A 10890-nucleotide genomic window follows, 5' to 3' on the forward strand; every position below is an offset into this window, starting at 1 on the left:
TAGCATTCACTCATTACTCAATAGCTGTTGCACATCAAGGTGCAGACATGCTTATGAAGTGGATAAAATGTTGGTAGAGTGTGAAATACAGATAGAAATGCTCTGGAAGAGACCTAGGCCAAGGCACAGGACATTTTTTCTTTAATTTCATTTACATCCAGGTGCTTTTACTAGAAACTAAGTGCCAGGCCTTATTCTGAACCCTTCTCTGTCTTGACTGCAGCCCCACTGCAGTCAATATTACAATATTAATTTCCTTCTTCTCATTTCAGTCTGAAAGGGATAAAAGCCAGATTGTTTTTCTATTAAATGATTTGAAAAATCTATTTAAAATATGCAAATTCAGTGCTTAGAAAGGCCCACTTGACTAGGCAGTGTTCCTTTGGGGACTAAAACCATTACACCCATAAAACAGAACTATTTTAAGCAGAAACCTCTCATAATTGTCTCATAAATTTGTTGTGTTATGCTCATGCAACAAATGTGATCCATGCCCCTATGAGAGCAGTCTGAACACTGGCTTTCCCCTTTCACCACAACATCAGCTTTTATGCCCAAGGAAGCACACAACGCATCTAACATAACATCCACCAGGGAGTGCTGGAATTCCCAGCCTTTTCTTGTGGACCTTTCAGACTAATCCCTGCAGGCAGGAAAAAACAAAGTGAACTCTTGTGACTGGACACTAGCAGAAAAATAGAGATTCTCCAACAAAGATGCAAGATGCCCTATCAAATAAGATCCTTCCTCTATACAAAGCTGCTATCCGTGTTCTAGTTTGTTGGGCTCCTTTTTCAGAAAATACCCTCATTCAAACATACAAAAAAATGTAAAGCCTTAGAAAGAGAAACAAAGGCATCATTTAGAGTGTCTCCTCAGGCAAATAATCCTGAATATGATGGGACCATGGTAAATAAAAGTAAGGCAGTGTAATGAAGAGTTCAAGATGCCATGGCCATTTGCTTCAGGGCTTTAATAGGTCACATAGGTCTATTCTCTACTGGAGCAAGTTCTCATTAACAAAGTGTACACAACACACCATAGAAAAATTAACAGTAAGTGATAGGGGTGGTGGGAACGGACAGGGTTGATGGAGCAATTTCCAGAAGACCAACCTGGTTTTAATTTTCTATAAATTGAGCAGTTTAAAGCAGCTCAAATTAAAGAGTAGAAAACATGGTCAAATTGTTTTCTACTGCTTGGTAACCAGACGGAACATATAACAAAACAAAAGCTATAGTCCTGCAGTAAAAGTTTACTTCTGGAGTTCAGTATAAATGTCCATTGAACAAGTTATGTATATCCATAGGAATTTGTAAAACTAATGTCCCCAAATTAACTTCGTATATATGACCTCCCAAATACATGGGGGAGATTTAAATAATGAAATCCATATGCACCTTAGGTGCCCAAGACTTCTTTGTTTCATTTTGAAAGGACAAGAAACAGGCCAAAGGAGAATTGAAAGGCAATCCCGTGCAAAATTTGCTGGGCACTTCCTAGGAAATTAACTTGGATTTTTAAAAGCCAACAAAACGCACACATATGCGTAAACTGGCCTGGCAAAAGAAGAGCTGCCTGTGCTTGGACTTCCAGCTATGTGACCCTATTGTTTCATTCAGACATTTCAGATGTTTCACGTGCTGGAAGCCTCCTAAACATATGGAGAAGGAAACGTTCCATGTGTGAGTGCAAAAGCTGCAAACATTCTGTGTCACCACTACCTTGCTGCAGAGCTGTTATCCCAACATTTGGGGAACCAGGCTGCTGTGTCACTAAATGTCACTAGCAGGTGGGAGGGCTTATGCAGAAGACATGGGTAGTGAAATTTAAAATGCAAGCAAAGAAAAACCCTCTCCTTTTCACACAATCTTTTTAGCTGGGCTTCCACATGGGCCATTTCTGCAGCTGGAGCACCCAGGGGTCTGCCGCGGTCCGAGTCTCATCCTTAGTTTTGGATGGTATACGAACAGCAGCACTTCTCTCCACCTTGCTCTCCCAGGATTAGTCTCCTCATGTGCACTCTGGAAAGGGAAATTTCCAAGACTCTGTCTTTGCCAGGATTTCAGAGAGCAGGATGCTTGTAAATTTTGTTTTATTGCTTACACATAAGGAGAGACCATGAGGGCACAGCAGGGAGGATTGGGAGAAAGCTGAAAAAAGTATCACAGATACTGCAGACAGAGGAAAAACTAAGCCTGAGTTTGTTGTTACAGGGTCCCAACCAGTGAGCAGCTTGTTTTCCTAAACAAATCTGCTTTGCAGACATTCTTTCTTCTCCTCCATTCAAGTTTCAACTAGGAAACCTGGAATAAGTTACTGTTGATTTTAGAGGCAAATCCGAGTGTTCAGCCTGCTAAGCTTGCATTTAAAGTCAGTCTTGATGAGCAACTCCTTGGGGCCCTTGTATTCAAATAGTGAGGTCTCGGATTTACCTGAAGTGCCCACCCATGCAGATCTGGAGCACAGAAGGGAGTCAAGGGCAGGGGCAGCCCGGGCTTTGAGTAAATGCTGCACGTTTTCAGTCAAAAAATCCCTTTAATAAAAACTCAGTCTCTCAAAACAGTGGAATGTTTACTAACCAAGACCAGGAGAGGGCTGAATTTAAGTGGAATAAATGGATTAGATCTCCCACAGCTAATCTCAAATTAAGTACAGAACAGAGCAGGCACACTGTCCTTGGAAAGGCCAAGTGACCAACTTTCTGGGATTTGGATCAGGCTGGACTTTCAGAGGCATGTCATCCCAGAGCTTCGGTCATTATTGGCCTCCTTAGCCTGACCCTAGCCAAGTCCTGCTACACCTGAACAGAATAAAGAAATACAAATACTACAAAAACAGATCGGTAAAAGATCAATGAACTTCTGAAATCCCTTCCCAAGAGCTGACAGTAGTTCTGAATGGAGGCTTGTGGCAGCCCATTTTGTTTAGCTCATTTGGTGTTGAAACCTGGCTGCTAATATAAAGAAATGAGTGGAGCAAAACACAGGATGAAAATGAGATAGTGTAGCAGGTTATGGCTTGCAAGTGAAAAATTCACTTTTGTTTTGCCACTTTGAACACCACCCACCCCTGCTTTCTATTGAAGCATAATGGTACTGCCTGTACTCCCCCAGGACCAAGGATTTCACATAGTTTAATAGTTTCTGTAATTAGATATTTGTGAAACTCTGAAATCCTCTGATGAAAGGTACTCTAAAAGTATTACCAACTCTTCTACCATGAAAGGGCTCCACCCAAACCCAAATACAGATGTTGTCCTCAATGCACATCATTGCTAATCCAAGCCAGCAGTACTTATGGCCTGATTTAAATCCTCCTGAAGTCTCAGATGACTTCTGTGAGCTCCAGTAGGGCTCCAAGAACTCGAGAGAGGAAATACAGGCAAATTAGCCTTTGCTCCTCTCAAAATTGGAACCTCCTTTCCACTGGCAATGAGGTGAGCAAGGATATTCAAAATGAACCACGGGGCCATTTGCTGCTGAGAGCTTGTAAGAGGAATGATAATGTCCTTACATTGAGTTTGAAAGCCAAGGCTGACAGTCAGGCTTCTCCCTAATGCTGGAAAATTGTTGCACATATTAATACAAGTCTCTACAGTGCCCTGTCCCTACTCCACCCTTCTCCTGCCATGAATTTATACAAGAGAATGAATTTTCTATTTAGTACTTCCCATACTCAAGCAAGTATCTAAGCACCAGGCTGAATATTTATCATTTATAGATCTGGGATGTCAGTGCATGCTAAGAACAGTGTGTAATGGGAAGAACTGCTTTACCAGACCTGCTCTAGCTACACTACTGCTGGCTAGCTGCTGTCTGGTACAAAATATGCCATGAGTTCATTTTTTTGTTGTTGTTTTTTAAGAAGAAATGGGGGCAGGAAGAAAGAGACATGAATATTTTACCACCATTCCTGCTCTGTCACACAAAGAAGCAGAGGAGAGAATTTTTGGTTACCACAGGAAAGTTTGTTTGCTGGGTCTTTGCAAACCAATGCAACAGGACTGTTTGCCCCAGCCTCTTAGATAGTAAAGAAAAAAATTTATTTCAGCTTTTTCACCCCAAGGATGGTTGGTATCTCTACAGCACTACAGTCCTTTAGCTCCTTGTGCACAAAGATTACCCACATAATTCCAGAAATCTGCCACTGGCTTGTTCCTCTTACCTTGGCTGCTTCTTCCATTGCTGGCCTTGGTGAAGGAGAGAATCATGGTTCAGCTCTACAAAGAGAGAATCCCCTGTGCTGTGCAGGACCTGAGCCTTGTCCATCTTCTCAGCTTTCAGCTTCCTCAGTGCTTCCGTAATTAGAATTATCAGGACTAAAACACTGTGGACATTATTGCTGCTTAGCGTGAAGCTAACAAGGGAGCGCCAGATTTATAACACTCCGGCCAGACAGAATTAAAAAAGAGTTACAAATCATTGCCCAGTCCCAGGGATATGTACTCCAGGATCTTATTTTGCCAGAGACTCCACATGAACTTTAACCTCTAGAAGAAATCCGCCTGCAATTTTCTAATTTAAATACCAGTCAGTGGCGGGATGTAAACTAACATGCATGAAAAATAAGGGTTCAATGACCCAAATCAATTATGTTTTAAGGGCACTGCTCTGGACTCAGTAGGAAATATTTTAAACAGGAAAAAGAACTAAATAGGATCATTCATTGAGCTGACTTGGAAATGAGGCAGGAATTTGGTAAATAAGAAGTTCAATGCAAGCCAATTTTATGAATCAAATTTAGTGGATTAAAAACACCAACAAAACAACAAAAACAAAAAAACAAAACCAAAACCAGAAAAAAATGAACCGAAACAACAACAAAAAAAGTCCAGATAATTTTTCGACTCAAATAATGTTTCAGGCTCCTGGGTACTAAAGTGAACAGTGCAATAAAACAAAGCAATTCTCATGTCTTTATTGAGCCCAGGCAGTTTAGTACAGTTTACTTCCAGACATTTAAAAAAAAAAAAAAAAAAAAAAGGTGATTTATAGAAACCCTGAAACTGCATTTTTATTAAGATAGTACAACCTGCAGGTTGTCTGTATAAAGCAAAAATAATATTTTAAAGAAAAAACAGCTCCTGAAGTTCAGAACCAGCTACTGTGACTGGATTTTTAAAGCACGTACACAGAGAAAGTGCTTCAGAATATATGAATATAGCTGCTCCCCAAATTGGCCAAACATCCAAACTCTCTGCACAGTAAACATCTGATCTGCCAAAATACACTGTAAACACAATAGGATGCAGTTATGGCAATTAATCAAGATACAAAGAAAACAGGAGAGACCTATCATTTCTCTGCTCCTCAAGCACAAAGTACTTTCACAAATAGTGAAGAGATTAATAGATATTAAGTTCACTGCCAACAAAACTTTCAGGTTCTTTGAAGGTGCCTTATTTGTCTTGACTGGCTTCATCTCTTGAGACAGAAATACAGCCTGGTGTGCATACCCAGAGCTTTACAGTGATGAATAAAGCAAAAGCTACCTGGACCTAAAAATCCCATTAAAGTGTTACTAAAAAACCCCCACACCTGGCAGCTGCTGGGATTGGAACCAGATGTGCAGCACATCTGCTAAAGAATGGGACTGCTGCTAACAAACACTGAGCTGTCTGAGGGACATACTTTTCCAGTTCAGCAATGGTCCAGAAAGACCTAGTAAAAGTTACATATTTTGCCTCTGCTTTTCTCAAGGCAGATGCTGACCACTGACAGACCTCTTGTGTGCCAATTTAAAACATTTGAGACCTTCCCTATCCTCCCGCCCCAATCAGAAGTGCATATTTTGCTGCTCCAGTTGCATAATTTACTGATTCAGCTGCATGCTTGGTTGGTCTGGTAGGAGTTGAGATTCTGGATACATTGCCAACTGTGCAGCGTGCTTTGTTGATCAGGGCTGTAGAATTTAATAGCTGAAATTTCATACACTTTACTAATCAGGCCACATTCTTTGCTAATTGAGGTGCATATTTTAGTAGTTGAATTTTTTTTAATCTTTCACTGATCTTGGGAAGGATCCTGCCCCCTCTCTAACCAGCAGGAATTTTGCCATAGTTCCTGCTGGGTAAAGGACTAAGACTTGCACTAGAGGGTCTAGGATTGCTAAGATTTCTTCTCTTAAAACAGAACAAGAAAGGCTTGATTTTTTTTTTTCCTTCAAGCCAGCAAGTGAACAGAAGAATACCAGATGAAGGATGGCACTGGCATAGAGAACTCCTCCACAGGGATTTGATTAAACAGATAATATTTAATGGACATACAGAGACATAATTTTGACTGTGTTACTCTTTCATCAGGCTTACATTCTTCCTTCAGGATAAACAAGCCGCTTATCTGCACATCTTGTTCCATTTGATACAGACACGCAGGAGGAAACATCACGCACCTTATCTTCAAATTTTCTTTCATTTGCTTTAACTCCTATTTTTAAATTGCTGTAGTACTCGGTGAAGGATTCCAGAGATAGCTCTACTTTGCCACAAAACATGTTGCAAACATCCACGCTACCTCGAAGCATCACAAATTTTCTCAGCTCTTACTGGCAGAGACCACCTTCCTGGATGAAAAGAACAATTCCGTTTCCTGTACCTCATGCAGACTTGGCCCCTGCCAAGGGAGTTTCTGCTATGTTTTTACATTGTTAACTCTAAGCCAGAAGACAGGTAATTTCTCATAAATCGTTGAATACCTTTTTTCAGCTGATAAATTGAACTACATTTGAACCACTAACTTAGAGTGGGACGTATATTTCTTTACTAGCATAGCAACACTATCAGTGTAGCCAAAAAAGATAAAAATAGTGACGCCTACGCAGCACAGTGCAGTCCTTGACGAGTGAAGAGCAAGTGCAACTTACTCCAAGAAATAATAAAAACAGGGAGCAAGAGATGTACACACAGGTCTGTTTGGACACAGGGTTCCCTGTCACATTTAGGAAGATAAGCAATAAAAAATGCTTTTCATTCTGTGAAAGAAATTGTCCAGTATGTTAAGAGCCTATAAACAAAGTGATCAAACGAATAATTGACACAGCAAGGAATGAAGTCGGGGAAAGCAGGGAGGAGACTGCTGCTTCTTCATTAAGGAGGCAGTTTCTTTTCTGTAGTGCTGTTGGTCAATACTTTAGTTACTGCCTGGTGTGAAATCAAACACTCTTGATTTCAGAGTTAGAGAACAATAGGAGTTGACTAGGAAACATTAGAGAAAAATTAGCAAAAATTAGAGAGTTTGCTGATGTATTCAGAGTCCCACCATTGCCTTTTACCCTCAAATGCACAGCACACAGCCAGTACTTGTTCCTCATGACTGTACAGGCAAAGGCAGAAGAGAAACAGCACAGGAAGGATGCAATAATTCAGGGAAGCAAGCAAGTTATGTAGTTTAGTAAGAGAGGTATGCAACTGGATGAGGGTAAGCTTGCATTCTGCAAGGAAATCCTGACTTGAAAGAGAAACAAAATACAAAGCCCCACAACCATAGAATTCAATAGATCTTGGTAAAGTTAGTATTTCAGGGCCAGAAACATGGCTTAATTAAGTTCTCACTGCAGCTATCTTCACTAGGATACCAAAGTGAGATAAAACATCTTCATTTCAACCACAGTCATTGCTGTGTGTTCGTGTGCTGTGGCAGGGAATTACTTTATCAGGCAAAATTATAATGCTGTTTGCCACCAGAGAAAGCAGCCCTGCACCTTTTTTTCTTTATATATGCATATATATATGCAACAAGACATAAATGTATGGAATTATATTTTCTTATACTCTAGTGACTCGGGTTCTGTAGAATTGAGAATCTCTACTAGAAGTGTTAAACCTCGGTTCTATCAGGGTCCATAGGAAAAGTCCCACTCCCTTCAGCGGGACCAGGACTGCTCATCCTCCCCAAAGCTCAGAGCGACTGTTCTGCAGCTGCTCCTGGTTGTGGGGTGCTCTGTGTTTCCTCCTCTGCCTTTCCACCGACGCTCGGCTGCCGCCCGTGCTCAGCCTCGCTCAGCTCCCCGTGCCCGCTTGCTCCCAGCTACGCCCGGATCCCTGTCCCGGGAGCTGTACCTGTCCCTGGCAGAGTTTACCTGCTCTCCCTGCTACAGCCGAGGTGCACAAGAGCGGGGAGAGCCAGCGTGGGGACTGTAAAGCAGCACGAGCTATTTGCTTTGGACTCCCCAAACCAGGCTGTGCCCGTGGCAGAGATGCCTGGGCAAGTGTTCTCATTTCTGCTGGGAATCCGTAATCATCGGGCTTTCACCGGATTTCGGGTCCGGCTGTACCGAAGCGGAGGGGTTGATCCGGAGTCCCGGAGCATCACGTCTCGCCGTGCCTTTCGCACTCCGAGGCGAGTCCCCGGCCAGCCCTAAACCCCAAACACCGCGAGGCAGGGGCCGAAGGGACCCGCAGCCGCCCCGCTGCATCCCTCCTCCCGGCGTCCGCGGCGCATCCCTGGTCCCGGGAGCACCAGCGCGCCCCGAGCCCGGGCTGCCGACAGCTCCGCTGCACCCCTCGCTCCCGAGGCACCCCCTCCCTCCGGGCTCGCCGCCGCCGCGCTGCCCTGCCCGGTGCGGGCGGGGGCCGGTGCCGCCGGTGCCGGGGGTTACCTTGGCTCCCGCCCCGCCGAGGCAGAGCGCCGCGGCCGCCGCCAGGACGAGCCCCGCGCCGGGGCCGCGGCGGAGCATGGCGTGCCGAGCCGAGCCGAGCCGAGCCGCGCCGAGCCGAGCCGAGCCGAGCCGAGCCGAGCCGAGCCGAGCCGAGCCGAGCCGAGCCGCGCCGAGCCGAGCCGAGCCGAGCCGAGCCGCGCCGAGCCGAGCCGAGCCGAGCCGAGCCGCGCCGCGCACCGCCGGCGGAGCTGCCGCGCCGAGCCGTGCCCCGAGCGGCGCCGCTGACAGCGACCCCCCGAGCCCGGCCTCCCCGCCCCTCGCCCCCTCCCCCGGCCGCTCCCGGCCCCTGCCCTCCCCCGGGGGGTCACCTGCGGCGCGGAGCTCGGCGGGGAGCGGGCGAGGCGCCGCGGGAGCGGAGGGGGCTGGAGGGGAGCGGGGGTAGCCTGGTCCGAGCCTCCCTCCCCGGGGTGCTGTACCCCCGGCGGGCTTGGGAACCGCCGGGATGGAGGCAGCTCGACCCCTGCCAGCAGCGGCGGGAGCAGGATCCTGCGGGAAAAGTTTCTCCTGCCGGGCGGTGGGAGATGGAGGGGCTGCGGTGCTGGCACTGCGGCCGCTGCTCCAGTCCCCTGCCAGACCCTGGAGCCCAGGCAGGGGAGTGAACGGTCAGAGGAATGGGGAATAGGAAAAGGGCTCAGGTCTTTCCAAGCAGCTAAAAGAACCCCGGCTTCATCTGAGCACGAAGCAATGGACAGGAAAGGAATACCCACGGGCATCCTGGGGAGCCCAAAGCACAGGACCTGCACAGAAACCAGCAGTCAGGGTACAGCAGCCACTTAACCTTTCCGAAGGTGATGGGAGAGCAAGGGGCACTCCTTGTTTCTGATGTAGCTTTCTGGTTTGCACTCACCTGTACTCCACTGACTCACACCACATCCTGCAGTGTCAGATGACAACTTAATCAATGGGAAAAATGGATAATATCTTCAGTTGGTGTCCAAGTGGGTGCATATAATAAGTATGAAGTCGGAGGGCTGATGTCAAAGAAAACATGGGGGTTTTTTCCCCCATAACTGCAGTCTTGTGTTGAATGCATCCTGGCACTGAGCTCATGTCAAGTCTAGGCCCATTCACCTGCTCCATGGGTTTGATGTCCTGAGTGAAGGAGATAATGCTTGGATCCCAAAGAAGTGAAACTAGGCAGCTACTCTAGGCAGTGCTTGTGAGATGAAGCTGCCTCTTAGCCTTTATCAGACACCTACAAAAAATAACAACATGATTAGCCTAAGGCTGAGGGAAACTCAGGGACAGGGCTCTGACTGCTCACTGCCCACAGGGACCACGCTGCCTCCCTGGGAAATTTACACACGCTAATTTAGAAGTAGCCATTCTATGGAAGGACACATAAGGAATGATGTCTCAATAGCTTAACTGGCTTGTTCCTACTTCCTGTACTGAAAGCAGAAGACACAAATAATTCTTCGTGTGACCATTTCTTATTTTACCCTTCTTTTTTCAGGGCAAACACTGTGTAAAGGGTGTTCCTAGGCTCTGACCTTGTCAGTTATTTACTGTGACTGCTTCTGTTTGAATTTACATTCTGCTCCTCCTGGGTAATATTTCTTTGAGTTACCTGTCAGATGAAAAAGCATGTATCAGAGAATTTATAACTACATTTTATCTGTTCTGAATAAACACAAAACCCAGGACACTTGGCATCCTTGGCAAGAGGGTTTTTCTGAGCAGAACACTTCTGCCTGAAGGGCAGTCTGGTCTCTGTAGCATAGCACTGTGGCACACTGCTTTTCTCTACACTCACAATTAAATCTCAGGGCGATGTCACCATAAATGTATGTTAAGCTTTGAAAAATCCCCGAAACAAGAAATCTACTTTTTTTCCACAAGGCTCAGTGTGACAGAAGTAAATGCAGAGATTCCATCTGCCCTTTCCTTATGCTGATGCACAGTTGTTGAGGATGTAAGTCAAGGACTAGCTGGCAGAAAAGGGTATTCAAACCTGATTTTTTTTCTTTCCTTGGACATTGCTGGAATAATATTATAAAAATATTTAAATGAAAGAGAAAGAGCAAGTCCAACTCTAGCAGCTCTCTTTTTAAAGGATCTTACACCCCTGTAATTTGGATTCCTTTCCAGGGATCATCTAAGTGCAGGCACCCCTAATCCTTTGGAGGCAAAGAGGGTGCTGTGTGGGCCATGCTGCCGTTCCAAGCTGTAGACCTTGGGCATGTAGCACAGACACAACTGTATGCTGATTCCCCATGTTTGTGTTTGCCC

General features: G+C 45.4%; 1 protein-coding gene across 3 annotated transcripts in view; it reads right to left on the reverse strand.

Annotated features, from left to right (window-relative positions):
* LOC120760722 (uncharacterized) overlaps positions 1 to 9722 on the reverse strand; it is a 32267-nt gene extending 22545 nt beyond the window's left edge. For 2 of the 3 annotated variants that reach the window (XM_040081260.2, XM_040081258.2), the window contains exon 1: positions 4168 to 4232. In XM_040081260.2, coding sequence (XP_039937194.1) covers positions 4168 to 4185 — 18 coding nt within the window. In that variant the 5' untranslated portion in view covers positions 4186 to 4232. Of the gene's footprint in view, positions 1 to 4167; positions 4233 to 9505 lie in introns of those variants that run through there. The other variant, XM_040081259.2, reaches the window with a different exon arrangement.
* Positions 9723 to 10890: the final 1168 nt, after the last annotated feature.

This window comes from Hirundo rustica, chromosome 17 (genome assembly GCF_015227805.2).
Source record: "Hirundo rustica isolate bHirRus1 chromosome 17, bHirRus1.pri.v3, whole genome shotgun sequence".
NCBI lineage: Eukaryota > Metazoa > Chordata > Aves > Passeriformes > Hirundinidae > Hirundo > Hirundo rustica.